Raw genomic sequence first — 25,831 nt, forward strand, 5'->3', positions numbered from 1 at the left:
CTGTCAAGGAGGGGATATGTAAGGTGTTTTTGGTACATAGTTATATGCTGTTATGTATTGTAATGAATGATGCTCCAATTCAAAATGGAGCCTAGAAATTCAAGATGGTGCATATGATGGGAAGGGTTTGAACTCCATCTTGGCACCCTTTCTTCATGGCATTTTCCTGCCAAAACTCTATTTCCCACCACAACTTGAGGGACTGAGAACTGACTGGAACTGGTTGGGGGCAGTACCTGCCAGTGTGCCTCAGGAATTCGTGCCACAGAGAACATATGAGGGACTGTCAGCGGTGACACAGTCGCTGTCCACCATCGAGGCAGCCATGTCCAGTTTCTTTGTGCAGCATCAGATCAAGACCATTGGATCAAGACTTTGGCTACTAAAATCTGCCAAGGACTCTGATACTTACCTGACTCCTGTAGTCCACCAAAGGATCCAGTGAAGGCTTTGCTATCAGCTCAGATCTGTTGATCTCCTGCTTCAGCAGTAGAGAGCCAGATATGCCGATGTTCCAGAGATCCTGAGATGGACCATCCGTTGCCAGTGTCCTCCATCTGCAGTTAGAAGAGTCTAGTAATTGTTTTTCGGGCATTTATTAGTTCAACCAAGGGACAGTTTAAGGGTCTGGGCTTTATGCTCCCTTGCTGGAATCTATTCGTGGGTATCTGTAGCATTCCCCATAGTGAATCTTCCCCCAGTTGTTTCTATCCCTTAATAAATCTTCTTTCTGTTTAAGGTTATATTCTCTCTATCCTTTATTACAATGCAACACGGGCGGAAGGCACACAGATTTCTAACTCTCCCAGTTGATAGACACTGTTAGGAGTCGAACCTGTGGTATATATCACCTCCTTATTCTACACAGAGATTTTGGGGTAACACTCCTCAGTGCATTGAAACAATTCAGGAATTTTCATTCTGCTTCCCTATAAACAGAGTTTCTTTCAGTCCAACTTCACTTATGGCCTGATTCAAGGAGTCTTTCCAATTACTTCAATGTTGACTTCACTTGGCTTTAGATAAGGTTCATAAACAGGTTCCACTATACATTCTGTTGTAACACAAAGGGTATTTCTACACTTCACACTCAGTCTGGGTCTGTGGGATCTGAGCTTGTGGACTCAGTGTTTCCAGGCCCGTGCATGAGCATCCATACTGCATTGTAAACCTGGGTTTACAATTGCTGAACCTGGATCTGATTGCATTGTGGACAGTCAGAACTAGTGGTCAGAGCAGGAGTCAGGCCAAGTTGGGTACCAGAGAGTAAGAGTCCAAGACAGGCTAGAGGGCAAACAGAGTCAGGTATAGTGTTGCCAACTTTCTATTTGCAGAAAACCCAACACCTTAGCCCCACCCCTTCCCTGAGTCCATGCCTCCTGCCCTGCTTGTTCCCAGAGGCCCTGCGCTCCCAACTCTATACATTCTCTCTCCCTCGCTCACTTTCACTGGGCAGGGGTTGGGCTCCATCTGGGGGTGAGGGCTCCAGCTGGGGGTGTGGGCTCTGGGGTGGGGCTGGGAATGAGGGGCTTGGGGCATAGGGGGGCTTCAGACGGGGGTGGGGCAAAGGGGTTCAGGGTGTGAGAGGGGGCTGGGGCAGGGGGTTGGGGTGCAGGGGCGTGAGGACTCCATCTGGGGATGAAGGCTCTGGAGCAGAGCTAGGGATGAGGGATTTGGGGTGCAGGAGGGGCTGCGGGTTTGAGGGGGACTCATGGCTGGGGAAGGGAGTTGGGGCACAAGCTTACCTCAGGCAGCTCCCAGTCAGCAGTGCGGGGGGTGAGGCACTAAAGCAGGCTTCCTGCCTGACCTGGCTTATGCTGCACCCTAGAAATGGCCACAGGTCCAGCTCTTAGACAGAAGCATGGTAGGTGGCTCTGCGTGCTGCTCTCGCCCACAGGCACCACCCCCGCAGCTCCCGTTGGCCACAGTTCCCAGCTAATGGGAGTAAGGAGCCGGTGCTTGGGGGGGGTGAGCAGAGCACACGGAGTCTCATGGCCTCCCTGCCTAGGACCCAACCTACTGACCACTTCTGGGGTGCAGCACAGTGCCACGACAGGTAGGGACTAGCCTGCCTTAGCTCCATAGCACTGCTGACCAGACTTTTAATGGCCCAGTCAGTAATGCTGATTGGAGTTGCCAGGGTCCCTTTTCCACCAGGTGTTCTGGTCGAAAACCAGACACCTGGTCACCCAAGCAGGCATCGGGAGGCAGGCAGGTAGGATCTGGTTAGCTGGAGGTCTGAGTCAGACAGGCCAGAGCACAAACCAGGAGTCTGGGGTCAGTAGGCAGGCAGGGTCCAATTACCAGGAGGTCAGTGCCCTGGAAGGAAAATGGAAGGGAGGCATGGGAAGCAGGTATAATAGCCCAGGGAAGCTAAGAGTTTGCAGGATGGGGTCTTTAGTCCTCTGCATCTTACATTTTCATATAGCTGAGTAGTCTACAGGGTGGTGGTTTTGTAACTGCAGAACTCATGTAGCACTTGCATGATTTTAAATACTGTTTCCTAGGAGCCTGACAGGAGTTTGTTACTGTTTTTGAAACAATGCTGATTGAAAACGATTCATTGAAAACACTCATTGTCAAACACAGTCTGAGAACTCTCCTTCAAGTTCTACGTTCAGTACACACATACAATGCTTGCTGGGGCGTGAGAAGATGTTTATCTAACTGTAGGATCTTGAAGATGTCCAGATATCAAAATTAATGTGCTTGCTTACTTTAGCCATATAAATGTTTTAAATGAAGTTGGTGGCAGGCAAAAAAAAAAAATAATCTATACTTTTCAGATACCTGCTGACAAAAAGTGTGAGAGAACTTTACACAAAGTCATCTTATCCAGTTCTCAGCTATATCAAACAGCTAAGTCATATCACTTTCCCATGGCTGGTGCAACCACTTAGGCAAACTAGGCGGTCACCTAGGGCGCCTAGTGGTTGAAGGTACCTAAAAGCCTGCTCAGGGAAGGAGGTGGAGTGGAGGTGAGCTGGGGCAGGGGAGCACGGGAGGGCTGCCCGTGGAAACCGGGAGGGGGCCACACAGGGGAACCGCTCCTCACTCCAAATTACCTCCACTCTGCCTCTTCCTCTGAGCACACAGCTCCCGCTCTAAGTCTTCTCCAATCTGCGCCGCAAGCCTGGGGGGGGGGGGAGTAGAATTAGAGCAGCGCCAGTGTAACTGCGTGCTCAGCGGAGGAGGCAGAGCAGAGGTGAGCTGGGGCGGGCTCCCCGGGCGGAGTTAGCTGCTGCGGCGGGAGGTGTTTGCTGCCATGGAGGGGAGCAGGGTTAGCTTCTGCAGGGGGCTCCCCGGGCAGTGATAGCTGCCGTGGAGGGGGATGGGGTTAGCTTCCACGGGGGGCAGGCTCCCCGGGCGGGGTTAGCTGCCACAGCTGGCAGTGTTAGCAGCAGTGGAGTGGGGCGGGGTTAGCTTCTGTGGAGTGGGGGTGCTCCCCAGGCCGGGTTAGCTGCCATGAAGGGGGGACTTGCAAGGAAGGGTAGTTGCTGCAAGGGGGGGTCCCCAGGTGCAGGGGTGGATTAGCTGCCACGGCCAGTGGGGTTAGCTACGGGGAGGAGGAGGGGCTCCTCGAGTGGGAGGGGCGGGTGGACATGCTTAGCTGCCACAGGGAGGCGGGGAGTGGGGCTAGCTGGGGGGGGGGGGGTGCAAGGTGTAAGTTTCCCCTAGGGCGTGAAACTTCCTTGCACTGGCCCTGCACCTCCCTTCTCAAACTCTTCACTGCTTCCCACCTTCTCCAGAATCCAAGTCAAAATTATCCTAATTTTAAAACCTCACACATTCTTGCTCCCATAGAGCAGAATTGTTCAAGGGACTATCAGCATACTAAGGAGAGCAGGATTTGTCCCTTTCTCTCTCTACTCCCTTCCCATTCCTATTGCTTCAGAAGCTGCCTCATCTGCCTCATTACACAATTTTACTGCTATGTGGGTGCAAGAACCTCGTTCTCAGAGGTGTAGCAAGTGCTCTCCGTACCCTCCGACTGGAGGGGGCCCCGCAAGGAAGGGGGCCCCTAAAAGTGGCAAAAAAAATGTAAGGTATAACTAGGTAAGGGACATTTATTGACGCTATTGCACAATCCATGTCGGTTTTACTGACAAAACCGTGACATCATTATGATACATCATAATGCCATTGGCTACATCAGTTGTCTGTCGGTCAGTTTCAAATTTTAGTTGGACCATTCAAAGAATGTGTATTTGCGTTCATAATGGTGGTCGGTGGATAATGTTATTAATTTAGTTGGTTAGTTTTTTATCGTTTCCAACGCAGAAGCGTGCTTTGTGATGTCTAAGAGAATGTATAAGAGCAGAGCTAGTAAACGAAAGGCAGCAAAAGATGCCGAGAAGGAACTTGAGAAAATTCCAAAGTTGTCAACGTATTTTGCGCTGCAATCCAAAGTACAGGTACAGGCACATGAAACGGACAGCGCTAGCAGTGACGAATCGTATCCAGAAGTATCCAGAAGTGCTTCATGTGAGGTCGAAGGTGAAGCCAGTTGTTCTACCAAACAAACTGTGACAGATATTCCAGCTGCTGCCGGGAAAGAAGTATCTGAATCTGAACCACTGACTGATGATCCAGGAGATTGGCCGTCTATAATATCGGACAGGCAAGTGTGTGACATTGTTGCACGTGGCCCACCGCAGCTGAATGAAAGTTACGAATTTCCATTTAACGAGGAAAGACGGAGGTTCACAAGTACTCATTTCTGTCGAACCATGGCAAATGGCGAGAAAATAAGACGTTCATGGTTAATGTACTCAGTTCAGAAAGATGGCATTTTTTGTTTTTGTTGTAAATTATTTGGCACTGGCGACATACTGCTACGTCGTGGAACATCTGCTTGGAAAGCACTGTCAAAAAGACTTCAGCAGCATGAAACAGGCAAAGGTCATCAAGACTGTATGGTGAAATGGTTTGACCTTTGGTCAGGCATGGTAAACCGTACATCTATTGACCAACTCGAATTGCAGGCTTTTCTGAAAGAAAGAGATTTCTGGAGAAATGTTGTCAAACGCATGGTTGATGTCGTTATTTTCTTGTCCGAAAAAAATTTGGCATTTCGAGGAAGTAATGAAAAGCTCGGCGATCCTTCGAATGGCAACTTTTTGGGACTGTTTGAATTGCTTGCAAAGTATGATACTGTCCTCAGCGAACTTTTACAGAGGATTAAGAAGGCAGAGACACATGTTCAGTACCTCAGTCCACAGATCCAAAACAAGCTGATTCAACTTGTTGCCAGTAACATTCAAGAGGCCAACATAGCGCAGCTTAAAAAAGTAAAATATTATTCAGTTATTTTGGACTGTACTCCCGACGTGTCACATGAAGAACAGATATCTGTGGTGTTACGCTTTGTTGAATGCAACGGTGAAGATTGTGTCAATATTCGTGAAGCGTTTGTTGGTTTTCTTAATGATCATGATACAACTGGCAAGGGCTTATTGGAAGCGTTTCTTGAAAAGGCAAACAACTTAGGCTTAGACATTGCTGACATGAGAGGCCAAGCTTATGATAACGGCGCAAATATGAGAGGAAAGAATAAAGGAGTTCAAGTCCGCATGCTAGAAATAAATGACCGTGCCTTGTATGTATCATGTGGAGCTCACACTTGGAATCTTGTGATCTCAGATGCGGCAAAGTCATCGAAATATGCCGTTGACTTTTTTCGGTCTGATTAACAGAATATACGTTATCTTTTCTTCTTCACTTTCACATTGGGATATACTTCAAGAACATATGCCAATATCTCTTAAAGGGTTATCGGACACTCATTGGGAGTCGAGAATCGATGTTGTGAAGCCACTGCATTATCGCCTTGAAGAATTGTGCAAGGCTTTGTCATCTTTGCGAGAATATGCGCTCGAAAAGAAAGATGGCAATACAGCAACAGAAGCCGGTGCGCTTTTAGATCATGTTACTACGTGGCCTTCTGTTCTGACTGTGCACACATGGTACGATATACTATTTCATTTCAATAAAACCAGCAAATTAATTCAGTCACCAGATGTATCAATTGACGTACTGCAGGCAGAAGTCGGTGCTACAATGAAGACTATCGAAATACAGGATATAACTCTGTGGTCACAAATGCACGTGAAATAGAGCATATGGGTATTCAGCAGGTGTTTCCAGAAACCAGGTTGCGACGTAAGAAGAGAATGTTTGATTACGAATGTGCTGATGATTCGAGTCATCTTTCTGCCGAAGAAAAATTCAAATCGCAGTTCTTTCTTGTTCTCACTGATCAGGCCATATCTTCTGTTTCGTCGCGATTTGACCAACTCGTGGAGTGGTATAAGTTGTTTGGATTTCTGTACAATGCTAACAGCCTGTAGCAGTGTCACAGAGAAAATGAACTGGAGAATCACCGCAAAAATTTTGAAAGAAAAATGGGAGACATTGATGCCAACGAACTCATAATGGAATTGAATCGTTTTATTTATGTCATTGAGAAAGAGAGAGGACTTGTGACGGCAAACAATTTTTTAACGTACATATACAAGAACAGCCTTCAGGAGATATATCCGAATCTTTGCATTTGCATCAGAATTCTTCTGACCACACCAGTTACTGTCGCTGGTGCTGAAAGGAGCTTCAGCAGAATGAAACTGATCAAGAATATCCTGCGCTCAACCATGACAGATGACAGGCTTTCTGCGCTTGCAGTTATCTCAATCAAAAACAAGATTGCCAGATCTCTGGACTATGACACATTGATTAACCAATTTGTGGAGAACAAGGCTCGAAAGAAGGGCTTTGCGTAAATACAGAATACATGTACACTGTAGGCCTATGTATACATAATAGGAACCCTCTATATTGTATAAAATAAATACCGCATTCCAGTTTCTGCATTGTAAGGGGCCCTGGACCTATGTTCGGAGGGGGCCACGTTCTTTGTTGCTACGGCCCTGCTCGTTCTCTGCAGCTCCCGGCATCTGCGATGATCTTCCTGGGCCTCATCATCATTATTTTTTCAATCTTTTAAAACCTCAGCTGGAAACAGTTTTTTTTCCCCTCTCTCATTTCTCCTTTTAGGTGGTTATTCAGGAAAACACTGAAGCACTTGCTGATTTTAAATGTGCTGAAAGTGACAGCATGTGCTTCAGTGCTTTCCTTTTTATTCTGTAAGTGTAGTGGGTGGGGAAGGATGGTCTTTAGCTGCAGGACAGGGCCTGGAGCCAGAAAGCTAGGGTTCTATTCTCAGCTCTGCCACAGATGACCAAGATGGCCACATCACTGTCTCAGTTTCTCCATCTGTAAAATGGGATTTTTTTCTATTGTCCCTATTATTAAATCTATGAAATACTTTCAGCTACACCAGTGTATATCCAAAGTAATTCCAGTGTAACTGACAGTAGAAGCTGGTGCCCTCAGGTTTAAAGCACTATTACAAATACAAAATGTTATACAAAAACAAGATAAATATACAGATTTATATATTAAAAGTATGAAGAGAATAGAGCCAATTTCAGTAGAATATATGCTATATAGTTATTATTAAACTTGATTATCACATCCTTTTCCAACCTTGGTAAGCAATATTTACTCCTTTAAATAAGTAAATATCAAGTCCGTTAACAGAGGAAAAGCTGATGCAGAGGAAGGTATGTTTACATAAACATTGTGCTGTGCTTTCTGAATGTTAATTATAAAGAGAGATTCAGGAGAAGCCCAGTCCTGATACCGGTGGCAGTCTAACAGTTCATTGAAGAGACAACCCTTTTGTATTTGGAGTTGGAGTTAGACATGCATCTATATAATAAATCTGTACAGAATGCTGCATTTATATCTCACACTAATGAAACTAAGAAATGAAAAATCCCATAATTTCCCACCAAACAGACAGACTATACAATTCTTCTTGCAGACACTGAATGCAGAATTGAATGCTATACGAGTTTTTGACACTGGTTCCAAAAAATTGGAAGTTGTTATATGGCCTTCTGGGATTCAAATACTCACACGAAAGTGTACATGACCCTCAAATTAAAGATTCATTATAAAGACGGACACACACACACACACAAATCGTTAGCTGCACTAAAACAGCCAAAAATTTCCCAAACACCAGTTCCATAAATATTCCCAATCTGAATCTGAGTGTAATACAAGCAAATTAAACAAACACTAGATAGCATAACTGGAGCACTAGGAATACTCATTTGTAATATAAATCTAATATTCTTCTCTCTTTTGATGCTGGAGCAGATTCACAGAAGTTAGAGATGAAAAGAGCCTATTAGATTATCAAGGACATGATCCATAGCAAAATGTCCATTAAAATTCAATACCTTTATAGTCCTTTTTTCCAGACTAAGTTTAAATATCTGGAGTGACAGGGTTTCCATTGCTTCGTATGTAAATAGATTTAACAAACTAATGTGTATATGCAGAAATATAATTTATTTCCCATTATGGCACAGTAGCAATCTGAAAGCGATTGTAATGAAGTCTCTCTTTGTCTAGAGCACTGACTAGGAATCATCTGGTAGGAGCAGATGGGTGTATTACACATGATTGATTTTCTGTAATTACTGGATGCAGATCCTGCATGCCATGTTCTCTGAGGGCTTCAGATAAAGCATCAACCTCACCATCACCACTTTAGTGTGGAATTTCACACTCCACGTTAGACCCAGGGCTGGCTCTTGGTTTTTTGCTGTCCCAAACAAAAACATTTCTGGCTGCTCCCCCCCCCCCCCCGCTTTTTTTTTTGTTTCTTTTACACATGTTTGCATTTTGCAGTTTTGTTTTGACTGTTTAAAATTTTTTAAAAATGAGAACAGAGAATTTGTAGTTAGAGAAATAAAACAATTTCCTACTAGTGTAATTTTAATGTTCAATTTTAACCAAATCACAATTGCAAACAATTTGGGTTCAACTATATGCTGTAATGAAAAACATTAGTGTCTTCCAGTTTCTCATAAATTAAAAGAATTTATATGAACTGAGTTTTTCTGGTTTTTACACTTGCGTAGTCTTTTAATAAGTCAGTGAAATCTAATTTTTTTGCAATAGTACTTTCAATTGAAATTAATGCGAGTCCTGACAAACGATTTTGAGACATGGTGGACCTCAAATAATTTTTTAGTAATTTCGGTTTTGAGAAACTGCCCTCACCAGAAGCCACTGATACTGGTAATGTTAAAAGAATGCGTAATGCTACAGCAGTGTTTGGAGTGAAAAAATCATTTCTTGCTATAAATTCTAATACTTTTAGAGGAGAAGTTTTAGGACTTATTAGCTCAGATAAAGCTATTAATTCATCATGCAATTCTACTGCATCAGTGTCAGCAGTGTTACCAGTACTGAGAGCTAAATGTAGGTCTTGGCAGTGCTTCATGAGGTCTTCTTTGGAAAACTGATTTTTAATATTTCCAATATCATATAAAAATTCAAAAGTTTCACAATGACCATGCAACTGACAAAATCTTTCTTCAATGGAAGTTATAGCTACATCCAAATACAGTAGAAACACTCAACTTTAAAACTTTTGTTTGGATCGAGAATAGGATCATCATGAGCCTCATAACAAAACTTCCTTGTTTTTTTCTGAGGATGAATGAATTATTGAGGTGCAAATGTCTGTTCAAAATCAAGATCCTCTGCTATTGTTGTTGCTTCTTTGACAGTTTCTTCAAATCCTTCATCTGAATGGTATTTTTTTTTTAAATATTACAGCGTTTTATTCAAAATTGTCTTTGCCTCAGATATGTCTATGGTTATGTTCTGCACAACTTTGCTAGTCAAATTAATTTGATTTAGAATATTATGCCAAATAACTGTGCAACATGAAAATTGAAACTGCATCATTTTCTGAGCCAATGTTTCAGCTTAATGTTGAAAAGAAGGATCATACGACAAGTCCTGGCTTATTTTGAATAGTGCATCGTAAATCTCTCCTGATGAATATCAGAATGGTCTAATAGCATCTATCCTGCTTTCCCATCTAATTTGACTTAGAGGTTTAAGTGTGAGTTTTTGTTCAAGATGCTTCTTCAAGACTGCCCAACGGTTTGTGGAAGCACTAAAAAAGTTGTAAATTGCTTGTACTGTGGTAAAATATGAAATGGCATCTTTAGATGATTTGGTGGAGTCACTAACAACGAAATTGAGTGAATGCACATGGCAAGGAATGAAAAAAGCTCAGTTGTTTAAATTCAACATTCTTTGCTGTACACCTGCATGTCGTCATTGCATGTTTGAGCCGTTATCGTACGCCAGGCCGTGCATATTTTCTAAAGGTATTCCATAGTGTTCCAATCTCTGTAGAATTACATCTGTGAGGGCTTTCCCAGTAGTTTTGTTCAGTGGTATAAATTCTAGAAAGTGTTCACAAATTTTCACTTCTGCATTTTCATCAGTTTTCAGAAATGGTAAAACTATTGACATTTGCTCAGTTTTGCTCAGATCTTGAGTACAATCAACTATAATGGAATAATATTTGGCACATTTCAAATTCGATAACATTTAATTACACACTCCATTAGAAATTAATTCTATTACCTCATTTTGTGTACTTTTACACAAATCTCACCATCTTTCACTCTTCGTACATGCTCAGCCATAACATTATCAAATTTTGCCAATAACTTAACCAATTTTAAGAAATTTCCATTGTTATTCTCATATAAAATATCTGAGGATCCACGGAAAGCAAGGCACTGTTCAGGTAAGAAATTAATGATTGCCAGTAAACATTCCAACACAGCTTGCCAACGTAGAATTTCTGAATTTATTTGACGTTGCTGCACCGCATCGATTGTTGTACCGGAACATAATTTGTTTGACAGCTCAATCCAATTTGTCAATGAGTGTAAATGATTTGTTGATGTTTCACGTTCTTTCAAATACTGATGCAAATTTTGCCATCATTAAAACCTGCAGTTGCGAGAAGAATGTCCAAGTTACAGAACAGTTTGCAGCAAAAAGAAAAAACTACATCTTTGGTCTGTGAATACACTAACCATGATCTATTAATTTGTTCCCCATTTTTCATTTTTTTCTTCATACTAGATAATAGACGATTCGACTTATTAAATGGATATTCAAATGTAGGATCTAGTTTTGAAGGACCTTTTTTCACAATAATCATTTGCATTGCATCAGTAATTATTGTCGGTCATGTACTTGGATCCGATCCTATGTCAGTCTCTTCCCCCTTCCAATAATTGTTCTTCAGTTTTAGATTTGGATAACAGTTCTTCGTTTCTGGACTCTTCAGCTGAAGTAGTAAATCTTTGGATGGATTGTGATTGTTCGTCTTTATCAGTTAGCGAAGATAATCTTTGGTCAGATTGTTGTTCATCTTTATCAGTTGATAAAGGTAATCTTTGGTTCAATTGGTCTTCATCAGTTGATGAATAATCACCTTCAATGCATTGCTTAGAGATTTCTCCTTGATTGTCAACTTTTTAAAAATACTTTTTTGAAGTATGAGATAGTTTTTCTAATTCTTTTTCCATTTCTCTCTTCGTTGTTGGTAGGCAGCACCGGAAAGTTGTTTTCGTTTTTGTCCCAGCATTTTAGCCCTATAACCACTGGCGCCGACGTGAAACGGAAATTAGTGCAAATGGCACCAATAGGGCAGCACAGTACACACACATAATCATTATTTGAGTGACTATGTCACAATGTGACAATATTTTTCATGTCACGCTCCTATTGCACTACTGTACTTGCCGTAGGTAAGGCGCTAGTCATTGGGGTGAGAGAGCTTCCCATGAGCTCAGATACACACTGGACTCAGCCCTGCTGGCGTTTTCCCATTGCTGAGGCCGCCAAGCTGGGAGCCCGAGGAGCATGCAATGGAGAAGCTCTGGGGCTAGAGGAGCCAAGGAAGAGGTGCTGGGCTTGCTGGACAGATGCTGTCCCTCTCTGCCAGGTCGCTTGCCCCCTGCAGGGGGGGAAGCAGAAGGAAACTCCAGGCACAGGCACGCTGTGTGGGGCTGGGGAGGGAGACGGTAGTCTCTGGGGATCCAGCAGGCAGAAGCTCCCGAGGGGTCCTGGGGACCCTCCTGCCCGACCCGACTCTTACCTTGCTGCGGATCTGGCCCAAGGTGGATTCATTTCCCATTGCCACTGCTGCCGCAGCTGGGGGTTCGGGCTGCTGCTGGATCCCAGCCCTGCTCATCCTCAGTCTTCGCTTTGGCCCTGGCACAAGTTGTGTTTAGCCCGGGCTGCCTTTCCATTCCTCTCTCCCCTCCCCTGGCAGGAGGTGGAGCAGAGGGAAGGAGGAGGAGGAAGAGGCGGGGACAAGCCGGGAGGAGCGGCCCGCCCAGGCCCCATGTTCTACCCATCCTCTGCAGCCAGGGCAGGGCCGTGCTATCGGCTCCCACAGCGGCTACACCCCCTCACAGGCAGGAACCAGTAGTGCAGCCCTGCCCCGGCTGCAAAGGATGGGTGGAACATGGGACCCAGGTGGGACAAATTGAGGAGGAGAATCCCGCCCGGGACCCATGTTCCACCCATCTTCTGCAGCTGGGGCAAGGCTGCGCTACTGGCTCCTGCCTGGGGGGGGGGGCTGCTGCCCACAGGAGAGCAGCAGGGACATACTCCCCAATTAACTGGGTCCCTGTCCCTCTGCACCCTGGCAGCAGAACAACAGGCTAGTTACTGCCCCCCTGGGCGGTCAGGATCCAGCCAAGGATGCTGCCTCAGGTTTGAGCTGGGGTCCCAGCATTATGCCACCCCATATATTTTGCCGCCCTAATCACCTGCTTCTTTAGCTGGTGCCTAGAGCTGCCCCTGGTTAGACCAGCTCTGTGATGAATTGGTTTCTTTGTAGTTTCATGAGAGACCTTTGAGCTCACCCTGACGGTCATCACTAGGAATGAGACTGATATTTCATTGCTTTGCCCACAGGAAAAAAATAACCTTTGATTGAATAATACAGTAGGGAAAACACCAGCAATATAGCTCCTCTGCAACTTCATTCCTCCTTTCCTCTTTCATACTCATTAAGTGCTATGAACCCTCTTCTGATGCTAATATACCTCTGAGTATTTGTTCCCATTAGTGCTTGGGACACTTATTGCAAATAAATCACCCACTTCAATGTCTGTGAATAATAATACAGAACAGATGCAAATTCACACTATTTGAAAGTACTTTTCTTGCTGAATTCACCCCACTCTAGTCTGGTAGCTTATTTTGCTGAAACTGAACGGGCACTGTGAGTTCCTGTCCTCCTAGCATAGATGTTTATAGTAAAGAATGAGATTTTTTTATTCAGCTGATTGCAGTCTTTGCTAAAGGGTGCTGTAGGTTCTCAGCATAAAATGCTCTTGCTCAGTTGAAGTGGTTTAAATTATTATTCATTGGAATCTTCCGTTAAGTGCTGGGTCATCTTTCCTCAAAGCACAATTTGTTCCCTGGAAAGTATTGCTTGTCGAGCTCAATATTCAAAGCTATTTCACCTCTTGCTCAACATTTTTTTTGTTTTCTTTCCGTAACAGCATGTCTCCCTTTATTCTGGCATCTGTGAACAAAATGAGTTCTTTGCAAGGGGCCAAAAGAGATTTCATATTTTTCTAATACTTACTGTGTCCTATTATGTTTTTGAGCAGATTTCAAGCCATTTGATGGAGATAATAAAGGTCTCAGCTAGAATAAAGTGCCTTCTCTCAAAACCTTGTGATGAACAGACAGAAATAATGAAACAGATCTAAACTGTAGTCTCAGAAACCATAAGCCAAATAAAGAGAACTCAACTTCTTAGGTTTTTAGATTTCATTTTGGGGATTTTGGGGGGGGGCAGGGGGGGATCTTTGAAGTGTAGCTTAGTTTAGCAGTAAGCCACAACACAGGTAATATTTGGTGGTCCAAACATGTGGTTGCAAGATGTCCTCATAAACATCAGAATAAGGCAGCTACAGACAAAGGGAGACTCCTAATTTTCAAATGCACCTCATTATGGTAACCTAAAGATGAAGATATACAACCTCTATCTTTAAAGGCTCAATAAGACCGAAAGTGCAATTCATAGACCTTTTTACTATTCCTAGACAGCATGGTGAGAGATATATTACATATGTAAGCAGTCACCCTCAACTTCCAGATGACTTCCACGGCCTCATTTCTTCCCCTCAAGGTGCCTCTGAGCTGCACCATCAGCTTTCCTTCGTCTCTATTACCAAAAACTGAGGCCATGACAAACGCAAAGGATCATTAGTGCTGTCACTTCCCTCCCCTCCTCCCCTAGTTATGAGCTAAATTACTCCTTACACAAGTCTAGGTTTGTTTTTTTTTGCGGGGGTGGGGGGAGGAATGCACTGCACAGCCTCAGGTCCTTGAGGTCCTTCTAAGCAAGCAATTCCATGCTTTCAAGCTCTCCCTTGTCCTGAACATAACCAGTAAATTTGGGAGCACTGTACTAGTTTTAATCCACTTTCCAGTAGTACTGAAACAAATGCTGTCTATGAAAGCACTGCCATGACATATTACTACTTGTTATATGAATCATCCTTATTTCCCCCATTCTGTGCTGCAGACCTGTCTATGACTCAGGCTGGACAACAGAAGCAAGGGGGGGTGCAGATTGAGCTGTTAGGTTATAAAGTGCAGGTGAAAGTTTGCATTGTGGGACTCATGCACATCAGTATGTGACCCACCAATGCTGAGTAACAGATGGAAGTGTGTTCAGAGGTTGTAACTGAAAAACAATCATCCTCCTTAAAAAGCAAAAAAAGGAAGCATTTAACCAATTTCCTTGCTTTGTTTTATTTTTATTATATTGTCAATAAGCAAATCGTGACATTTTAGTATAAATACTGAGCTAGACATCAAAGGGACACACAAAATGTGTGTATGCCGTACTTCACAGTAGCATAAGAGTTAAAGTTCTTCACATGCAGGACAGAAATAGGTGTCGAGACCAGTATGCACTTTAATATTAAGGTGGCTGGCACATTAACATACTAGAGTAAGCCGCAAGCATGAAGAAAATACTACACTAAGGCAACGTTTTAAACAAGGAAATCTGGAATTCCAGCAGTAGCAACTTCCTAATATTGAAGCACAAAGAGCACAAAACTGAAGTATCCAAGGATGATGTAACCATGCACAGAGAACTTCTGAACGGCTAAGAAATATTGAGTTTGGGTTTGCTTCTGGCAAGTAAACAGCTGACACCACAGATCTTAGAGCCACTGTGCACCTACACAGATGTTAAAATGTAATTAGGGAATCCATTTGAGAGTGTGAATTTAAGATTTAGGTTACCCTGCCATTTAATCCATCTCTGTTGAACTCCTGTAGCAATATACCTCAAAACTCCGTTAAGACTGGGAAGTTTTCTCCATCTTACAGATGAGAAAATAGACTGCTAGCTCCAAGTTAAGCATTTATTAATTTTGGTACCTCACTTTCACAGCACACAAACTTGAGACATGAGCATTTTTTTTTTTTAGATGTGCTAAGCCGCATTTCCCATGACTTCAATTGCAGTTGGCGTCTGACATCTATTTAAAAAAAGAGTCAGGCCCTGAGAGTCAGCACCCAGAGTTAGTACATATTTGTGAAAGACTGAGCTCTAGTGATTTACCAAGAGACAAAAGAAGCCTATGGTATAGCTGGGACCACAGCATGGCCCCCACTTCTATTTGAATAATAGACCATGTTTCCTTTCTTCCTTGTATTTAAGTATCACAGGAGTCTCACAATAGCAGGTGAAGTTCTCCATTTAAGTGTGATTAAATCCTACATTTCCATTTTAGCAACAATTAGCAGTACTTACTACTTTGTATTTAATTATATTGTGAAAGTCTTTAGAACAGCATACTGTTACAGTAGTAAGTGTACAAGGCGTGTCCCATGACCTGCTCCACTCTTCCTTTTACAGCACCATTTAATGGATGTATGGCTCCTTGCATGCATTGCCATTGGTAGGTTGCCAAAAAACAAGTTCAAATTGTTTCAGACCAGCTGAACACAATAGAAGCATAATAGTTCTATGTACATTAGGGAAATTTTGACAGTAGACATAGATAAACAATCTGAAATCAAGAAAAGGAGTAGACTATATACACACAGACTCCAAGAGAAGCCAGTCTATCTTCAACGAAAAAGTGGCCAAAGTAAAATTTTTAGATTGCTAAGGGAGAAGGGTGTACACTCCAGTACTTTTGCCATAAAGTTCAAATATTGATCCAAACATCCCTAAAAGCTTACTGTTTGAATTGACCCCAATTTTTCTGTTTTTAATTCACACCATTGGGGCCCAATTTTTTTCAGTACTGAAGAATTCCTGAATATCTTAGGGACTACCCCTTTCATATTTACACTCACACAATGTCCATGCACTGGCTACAGCAACTGCTTACACAAGAAAAATATTAGAAAAGAAGTTAGAAGCCAGTGATGGAAGGTATCCCTACTAGACACCTTCCGTTCCTTCTCCAACTCCTCTGACGCAACTACAACCAGCAGCTCCTCCTCGGTAGCATCTGCTTTTACAGGCACACTCTGTCACAAGAAACCTGGCGTGTGTAGAAACAGCTGGAAGCAAAGGGGTACAGTCAATCCCATATGATCTACTAGCAGCCTGCAGGGAACCAGCAAGTGCATCACGAACCACTAGTGCTCCACAGTCCCATTTGTGAACAACAAATCTGACAGACACATGATCTTGGCATTGTCTTTCTTTTTAAGTATTAACAGAATGCAGCCGGCAAGAAAACTGTATAACAGCTTGCAGCCAAAGATGATAAAATACAGTCAAGTAATAAGTATGCCAAAGAGTCACAGTAGAATCGTAATTACGCAGTATATATAGCAATGCAGGAGGTGAGCACTGGAATAACCTCAATGTACAGCACTTTGCTCATAGAATTCTGCAAAGTGAAGCTCTATTTCTTGTAAAAGCCTCACAATAAAATAAGACGTCTTAATCTTGAAGATTTAGAGGCGAGGAAGGTTACCAAAAATATGCTGAGAAAATTTTCCCTTATTCCCCAGTAGGAATATACAAATTTACATTGCGAAGATGACAGCCCATTAGATACACATCTATGCATAAGAGAAGCGAAACTTTAAAAAAAAAAAAAAGTATTTTGAAACAAAGGAAATACATTAAATGTGTAGTGCTGGAGCAACATGAACACCAATTCTTAGTTTATAAATGCTTCTCATACCAAACATGAGACAATATAACAAAACTTTTAGGCTTTGACAAGTGACATGCTTTTACCATAATCAGTTCATTCAAAATATTTACGCAACAGTAGGGCTCAATATTACTGTGTTTGATACAGAACTTTGTTTTAAAAAATGATTTTATTCACAATCTAATAGTTCGCTTTTGCAGCAAAATGCTGCCCCCTGCTGCTATGAATCTGGAACAGGCTGGCTATGAGTACCACTTCTGGTCTTCAGCTGTGATTGAGCAATATCTGCTAGGGCACTCTGTATCTTTTCTAGTAGCATATCCCCACGATAAACAACCTCTTCCAGACGAGCAGCTGCTTCATGGTTTTCCTCCTCTAAACGATACAGACTAGCAGCCTTTAAATACAAAAGAAAAAAGGTAAGGAATCTTGAACATCACATAAGGCAGTTTTCTTCAAGGGGATGGGTGAAGGAGTTGTCCATGCCTGTGATGAAACACAGGCAGAGCCCCATCTTTAGCTCCTACATCAGTCATTGTCTGCTGGAGTTCATGAATATTATTTATCTAAAGTGCACTCCTCGTCTGGAGACTAAATTAATCAACAAAAATAGATGTTTTTGTTTCTCAGCTTGCCAATTTTAGATTAACTCAACTACAGCTTTCTTAAACAAAAATCAGAATCTTTGTCCCTATTCAAAAGAGATGAATAAACTGTAAGACTTTCAGATCTCAGTGTTAATTACTTTGTGCCACATTGTCCAACAAGCTCATCTTTGGAACTGCACAGCCAGTGCCTCCAGTGAGGGCCATTAGACATATACACGTAAAGGACAATGAGAATTAGACTCCAACTATTTGTTGGACATGTGATGGTAGCTGAAATATGGGCATTTATACTAAAGATGTGGTAATGGACTAGCTATCTGAACAGAAAAGTGAAAAAAGGTCATGTCTTGGGTGAACAAATGTGGCAGCCCTATCTATACATTTAGCATACTGTCTGTGGCACACTGAACGAGAGATGCCACTAAGGGTTACTTGATTAACAGGAACATGCTGCTGTTGTGAGATTTACACTGCTGCCGTGTTATGGACAGTTCAAAGCTCAAACTGACCTATCAGCCACTTACATGTTCACAGAAATAAACCTATCAGTGATGTCATGGTCATCTTCGAACTTGAAGGACGATCATCATTTAGGATAAATTCATGAAACCAGGTTTCAAGTCCAGCTACATTTTAAGTTACGCATTAGTGTCAATAAATTGAGTCTTTTTACATTGCACTTTTAGAATCTCTACTGTTTTGCTGAGGTAAGCATTCAGCCAGTTTCATCCACCCCTATAACATGCCTTGTAAGGGTGGATTGCGACACCTGTTTGTGACAACACACCAATTTAAGAATGGAAATAAAGAACAAACAAAAAAAACCCAATATCAGGCATAGGCACTAGTGCAATCAGCTCAGAGGAAAGCATGCTTTCTACTGGGTCATCAAAACCAGTTTCTATAGTGCCTTGGTTTTCCCACACAAGTGCAATTAGGGTCAGACATGGCTCCGCTATGAAACATGACATCATAATCTGTGGTATATCTGCAGATAAGACTAAAACCTATAAATAAACTGAATACGGACTGTGAAATTACACTGATGCTTACATAGTCTGAGTTTTTAATGTAACTACACCTCTAAGCCAACATAACGCAACTCGATACAGCACAAATTTGGATATAATGCAGTATAGCAGCACTTGGGGGGGCGGGGATGCACGGTCTGGCAGATCAGCACATCAGCGTGTCTGGCTCCACCACACTGCTCTGAGTGGCATGTTAACGGTGGAAGGCGAATGGGGAGGTGAGTGGCAGGCAGGAGAGTGAGGAGGCAGGCAGCGGGAAGACAGCGAGCAGGAGTGGCGGTTGGGCAGATGCAGGGAGGCACGCTGGACAGATGTTGAGGAGACTAGCGGGGAGGTGAGCGGTGGGCAGGCGGGCAGTAGGTGGGGTAAGGAGGCGAGCGGCAGCCGGGAGCACTGGGCGGACGGTGAGGAGACTAGCGGGGAGGCTGATTTGTCCCAGACCCCACACCCCTCTAGGGATGGCTCCAACACACTGTTCTGAGCGGCGTGTTAAGGGGTCAAGGGGTTGAATAAGGGGCAGAGGGTCTCGGGGGTTGGTCAAGGGACAAAAAGCAGGGGGGAGGGATCAGATGGGACAAGGGTTCTGAGTGGTCAGACGGGGGGGGGAAGTAGGTGGGGGTCAGATAGGGAGCGAGGCCAAGCTGTTTGGGGAGGCCCAGCCTTCCCTACCCGATATAACACAGTAAGATTTTTTGGCTCCCGAGGACCACATTATATTGGGGTGGATGTGTAATATGTTTACACACTATTGTAACTAGAGATCTAGCAGAATATAGCACTTTTGTTCGATATCCTTAAACTATTTGGGACAGTATTTATTAAGCCTTATTTATGCTTCTCCAGTTTAGACATGTCTAATCTCTTTTGTAATCTGCAGCGATCCTCTGCAACTCTGAGACTATCAACTCATCTCCAAGAACTGAAAATACAAAGTTTACTCTTCAATCTTAAAATTGCTTCAGTGTAGCATAGGGAATTAGGGCTTGTCTTTGCACACATAATTACAAAGTAATTGGGAAAAAAAAATAATCAGAAGACCGGGCTAGGAAGAGCAAGATAGGAGGACCACCAAGCAAGACTTGTAGAAGGAGATGAGCACTGCAGTAAACTGTTTCATGAAGTAGGACTGATTGCTGGAGAGACCCTAGCAGGAGCCACACAGGCCCTTTGGAGGGAAAAAGGTTTGGGGAAGCAAGTGATCTGCTGAGCTGCAGGAAGGTTTCCTTATGGAGCCAAGAAGTGGAAAGAACTAACATTTCAGAAATGCTGAAATTCCTTTAGAATATGAGTGGTCTAGACATAAAGCAGTAGGACCATGTCAGATACAGCGTTTAAGTGAAACTCGCTTGTGACATGCGCTTATAGAGACTGGGTGAAACCTGCTTTGAGAGCCAGAAAACTTGCAAGTTTCTTTTAATAAGAAAAAAACAAAACGTATATTAAAACAGTTGTGTGTTTAAATATTAACTTAAAAAAAAACCACATGGCTCTCAAAAGTAGTTTCAAATGGTGATGGAGAGGGCAGAATATTTAGGAGCCCTGTGAAAAGAAAAATGAATTTAATAAAGCTCAGATTTCCAAAATTTAAGTCTTCCCATCCTGTTTCAAGTTTTAATTTAGGCTATGTAATATTTCCAATAAATGAAGCGATTGATTACAGATACAGTGAAATCCCGCTGTAACGCGATCTCTGGGGTCCAAAAAATCCCATCGTGCTAAATGCGGTGTCGTGGCATTGCGGGGTTTCAAATCAGTCAGGTGGTCCCCAAAGCCGTGCATTGAGGTGCACTGCCTAGTGCCCCTGGTGCCTAGTGCCCAGCAGGGGAGAGGAGCTGCATCTCCCCACCTGCTGGGGACAGAGAACTCCGGTGCTGCGGGCACCGGTGCTCGCTGTCCCCAGCAGGTGCGGAGCCACGGCTTCTCTCCCGTTTCAAGAGGAGCCACGGCTCCCCTCCTGCTGGGGACAGAGAACTCCGGGCGCTGGTGCTCTGTTCTCGGCAGGCGCAGGGCCGCGGCTTTCCCCTCGCTTCAAGAGGAGCTGCGGCTCCCCACCTGCTGGGGACAGAGAGCACCGGCACCAGCAGCCTCGGAATTCTCTGTCCCCAGCAGGTGCAGGGCTGCAGCTTCTCTCTCCTGCCATGGTGTTGGGGACCATTGGTACAGTACCATACTGTACCTTAAAGGGGAACCAGCCTGCAATCACGTTATATGTGATTTCACGTTATGGCAGAGTTTGACTGTACTTTTTTCTTGGGGAGGTGTAGGTGGGTGGACAAAATATTCCCTCAAACTGAGCTAAGATTATATCCTTTACACCACCTGCTACTTCGGGCTGGGATATTCAGAGGGGACTAAGAAGTTGGAGTTTTGGGGGTTTTTTTGCTGTGTTTCAAGTGTTTTAGATTTTACTGATATTCTTACCTGCAAAGCTGCTGTTGATTCTTCACTAGGTAATGAATCTATTAAAACATCAATATCCTTAGCAGTTCGTGCAATCAATGCTGCAAACAACTGAGCGTATTCTATTAAAAAATCAGATCAGACTATTACAATTTAATTTACCTTTTTAGAGGAGAACTGTAATAAACAGTGCTCAATGAAGGAACAAATGACTTAGAATTTTACTCTGAATTCCAGAAGACTTGCACTGATTTCTAACTCCAATGTATTCTAAAATTTTTAAAACTCTTTCTTGTATTAAAGCCAGTGGTAATATCTTCCATCTGAGAGAAATCTAGTACATGCTAATGTTCAAAGACTGATTCTAAATCTTATCAAACAATTAAACAAATGGCATTGGAATAGCAGTCCCCTTACAAAATAAGGCAGGTCTTAAACCAGATTCGCCATTCTAGCAACATATCAAACATTCCAGTTACAATGTGTTACATATTCTGGAGCATCGAGATAATCTTTCCATTCTTTCCTTGAATTTGGCCATTGTGCTAGTTAAAAAAAAAGAGTAAGAATTAGATTAGGATAGTGTGATTAAAGTCTGAATTTTATGAAATGTTACACCAACTTGGTAACAGATCAAGAAAAGAAGGATTCTCAATATGGTTGGTTAATAGATTTACAACTACCACAATCAATTTTACCACTTAAAACTTAAAATGCTTTTACTATGTTAATGTACAAATGCTTAGTTATCACTTTGTGACTGGATTTTAATTTAACTTCTAAATAACATGAAAATGTGTGGCGTACTTTCAAAAGGATATTACTAATTTAAAGTCAACTCTGAATGAAAATGTTTTAAATCATGTTACAAGTAAAACCCCACGTTATTATAGTTGAAAAATTAAGAGGGAGAGCTGTATTTCCTCAGCTTACTTTGTACATTTGCCAAACTTTTAGTTATATTCACTATTTCCCCTGTTTGTATAGGTCTCTCACACAGCTGCGAGGGAGAGAAAATTTTTAGGAAACTGATTATACAACTCGGAGATAGGTGTAGTAAACTGTATTTTCAAACTTGATTGTATTTCAAAATGACAATGTTAACTTATATGGTGATGGCACAGTACACATTTACCACCTTGATATAGAAATATTAAAGTCGTACAGATTGTACTTAAGCTTTCAAAGTTGTCACTACCTGAAGATAAGAAACTTACAGGGAGAATGATCTGCCAAGAAAACTTTGGCTTCTCTAGAACCTGGACTTTAACTTGAACAGTTACAATATTCTGAAATATAACTTGACTTGATCTAACAGTCTTAAACTCTAGACAAGGATCTTACATGATCTAATGCCTGTAAACCTTAAACAAAAACTTGGGCTCCTGAGTCATCACTTAGCAGATACCAGTACCTGGGATTGGACCAGCTGCCACTAGAAAGGGAGTAAATGAAAGCTCTGCTTTTTGCACTTTTAACTAGCTCCTCACAGCTGTCTCTAATATCAGATGGCAAGCCCTTACAGGCCACTGTAGGAGTGGTTTGACAATTTTCCAGAACTGCAACAGAGCATCATTTGTGCACAGTGCTAGCCTCAGTTGAGATTCCTTAGGTCAGGCCTAATCTGATCCAAGAGATGTGTAAAATATAGGGGACTAAAGAGCCATTTAGGCATACAATGTGTCTTAACTAGAAAACCATGTTTAAAAATATTCAAAAAATTAGGGCCATCCTGAGCATATAAATAAATATTTTTTTTCCCCTAAATATACATATCCGCATGACTCAACTTTCTTCCCAGCTTGCTTTGTTTTTTCATATGACGTATGATAATACACCGCTACCTTGATATAACGCCACTTGATATAACACGAATTCGGATATAACGTGGTAAAGCAGTGCTTCGGGGGGGGAGGGGGGGTTGCTGTGCACTCTGTTGGATCAAAGTGAATTCAATATAACATGGGTTCACTTATAATACGGTAAGATTTTTTGGCTCCCAAGGACAGCATTATATCGAGGTAGAGGTGTATTCGATCATATATTTGCTTCATCTTTAGAAAAATGCCCAGAATTAATCTATAAAAAAGCACAGAAGGAAAAGAGTTTTGGGTAAACTAATATGGATGTTAAATTTTATAATTGCAGACAATAGAGAAGGTATTATTCCAGAAACATTAAAAGCAAAAACACAGATAGATAGATAAGCTTTATACTCAAACTAATGTAAAATTTCACAAGACTGGTACATTATTGGTTTGGCTTTTAGAAACAGAAGTTTCCTGAACACTGACTGAGAATCTCCTCATAACAGTGATTCTTATAAAAGGACTGATGTTTGAATTATTAGAGCTATATTTATAAAAAAAGGACCATGAGACACACATTTCTGTGCTTAACTTTGTCTAAAAATATTTCACGTCTCAATCAATTCACATCCCTACAGAATGTGCAATTATCCATAACTTGGCCTGAATCACAACAACTGTTACAACTTCTGAAGAAAGTTTCTTAAGCTTGAAGTAACTTAATTCGAAACTGACGCTAACTATTTTACTAGAGAGTAATCATGTTTAGTTAATGAACACACATAAAACTGACCTTCTGTAGGATTAGCCGGCTGGTCTTTGTTTATAGCTGTCTGAATGTTACTGAAGGAGGCAGGTGGGCCACATTGCTGCAATACCCCAATGGCATTACAAAACTGATCTGCAAGCTACAGACAAGATGAAATAGGTTTACACAATCATACTATCATTTTAGTCTGTATTTACACTAAAAGATAATCAGTTCAAACTTTTTGTCCCAACAACCATTACATAGAATTGCACTTTAATAAATTAAAATAGTTAATCCAAGTCTGTAGTGAAGATCCCAATCCTGCCTTCTGTGCAACTGGATGGCCCTGATTGCACTGGGACTTCATGACAATGCAAGTGTCCACTCCCACATATCAACTAGAAGGCTTAGGGATTAATTAAAATGTTATCATTAGCATACTCAAGTCCATGACAAAACTTTGGTTCCTAAATCCTGGCCTTTAGCTGCTCAGCCTGCTGCAGAGATAAAATGCTTTCTCCCATTCCCCTGGCCACATGAATAGGTGCTACCCAACCAGTTACTGAGCCCAGTGAAATTAAGTGGGAAGATTATTGCAATCAGAGCTAGAAAGGGAGCAGTGTCCTCTCACCAGCACCTATCAGAAGGGCTTACTGAAGCAGAGTAGACTCATGGCTGCATTCTCACACCGGTAAGTCCTTTCTAGCAAAGTGTTCAGCCTCAAACCAGCCATTTCAAGAGGGACCTGAAAGAGTGACTTAAGCCTACATCTACTCAAAGGGCTTGCTGGCTGCTTCTCTATAGGGTGATCAGATGTCCCAATTTTATAAGGACAGTCTCAATATTTGGGATTTTTTCTTATGTAGGCGCCTATTACTTCCCACCCCCATCCCGATATTTCACACTTTCGAGCTGGTCACCCTGCTTCTCTGGGAGCGACTCCCTGGAAAAGCAGCATTCCCCCCTCAGCAGCCCAGGACGGGGGAAAGTCCCCCACTCCACTGCCCCAGCAACAGGCTGCTCCGGCCATTCCTCACACTGGCAACAGCGCCGAGTTCCCGCCCGCCGCTCTGGATGGCGCGAGCTCAGCGTGGGGCGCCCCGCGGAGCTTCCCAGGGGGAGGGGGGCGCGGGACCAGCCGAAAACGCTTAAAAGCCCAACGGCCTCCGCGGGGTGTTTTCAGACCGATTCCGCCCTCACCCCAGCTCCGGCCAGCCCTGGGGCGGAGCGAGCGAGCAGACGCCTCAGGTTTGTTACCCCGCCCCCGCGGGGCCCAGAATCCCTCCCCCTAGGGCACGGGAGCGACTCGGAGATGCAGGGACCGACGCGCGCTCGGCGGGAGCCGACTCGGCCTAACCCAGTTCTGAGCCGCCCCGGCTCCTGCCTCACCGAGTTCACCGCGTCCTGCAGCTGCGTTAGCCGATCCGCCATGATGCTCCCCGAACGCCCATCCCGCTTCCCTCCTTCCTATTGGACAGAGCCTAAGCGAGGCCTGGCCGAGCAGCCAATGGGCGCGCTCGGTGTTGGACGGTTGGGCTGGAGCGGAGAGTGGGCGGGGCTTTCCGTTCTCTTTCGGGTTCGACTCTCGGCTGTGGCCAAGCCGATGGCTCGCTGCTGTGGGGCGCGCGCCCCCTGCTGCCTGAGAGGCGAGTCGGCAGAGGCCATGGCCGCCCTCCGGAATGAAAGGCCAAGGGCGGGGTCCAGGGTCTATTGAAGTAAATGGAAAGAGTCTCGTTGACTTCAATGGGCGTTAGATTAAGGGGGGGGGGGGGGAGGAGGAGGGGTCTGGGTGTGCTGAGCGATGAACAGCTTCATGTGATATAAATAGGGACGGAAACAAGCTGGCCCAGGATTGTTTTAAATCATCCTGGCAGGAATCACAATTTATTAAATGTTTTTCTAGACTTAGGGCTTGTCTACATCACAAAGTTGCAGCGCTGGTGAGGGGGTTACAGCGCTGCAACTTAGGAGGTGTACACATCTGCAGTGCATCACCAGCGCTGCAACTCCCTGTTTGCAGCGCTGGCCGTACTCCCGTTTTGTCTCGGGTGTAGAGGATCCAGCGCTGGTGATCCAGCGCTGGTAATCAAGTGTAGACACTTACCAGCGC

The 25,831-nt window shown here is 43.3% G+C and overlaps 1 protein-coding gene across 1 annotated transcript; it reads right to left on the reverse strand.

The window, feature by feature from the left end:
- Positions 1-14,723: 14,723 nt before the first annotated feature.
- On the reverse strand, positions 14,724-25,184 carry MED21 (mediator complex subunit 21). Its single transcript, XM_030540798.1, has 4 exons — positions 25,111-25,184; positions 23,764-23,878; positions 21,184-21,284; positions 14,724-17,520 (listed from the first exon to the last, which is right to left on the reverse strand). The coding sequence occupies exons 1-4, from the start codon at positions 25,150-25,152 to the stop codon at positions 17,344-17,346; spliced, it is 435 nt and encodes a 144-aa protein (XP_030396658.1). The 5' UTR covers positions 25,153-25,184; the 3' UTR covers positions 14,724-17,343.
- Positions 25,185-25,831: the final 647 nt, after the last annotated feature.

Source organism: Gopherus evgoodei, chromosome 1, assembly GCF_007399415.2.
Source record: "Gopherus evgoodei ecotype Sinaloan lineage chromosome 1, rGopEvg1_v1.p, whole genome shotgun sequence".
Classification (NCBI taxonomy): Eukaryota; Metazoa; Chordata; order Testudines; family Testudinidae; genus Gopherus; species Gopherus evgoodei.

What these genes read in the sequence shown, in the direction of transcription:
- MED21 (XM_030540798.1), bottom strand. Translation starts at nt 25,152, where the DNA reads ATGGCGGATCGGCTAACGCAGCTGCAGGACGCGGTGAACTCG. An exon ending in TGCAGGACGCGGTGAACTCG is followed by an intron (nt 23,879 to 25,110) that starts GTGAGGCAGGAG and finishes TCTTGTCTGTAG; the next exon opens with CTTGCAGATCAGTTTTGTAA. An exon ending in GCCGGCTAATCCTACAGAAG is followed by an intron (nt 21,285 to 23,763) that starts GTCAGTTTTATG and finishes ATTTTTTAATAG; the next exon opens with AATACGCTCAGTTGTTTGCA.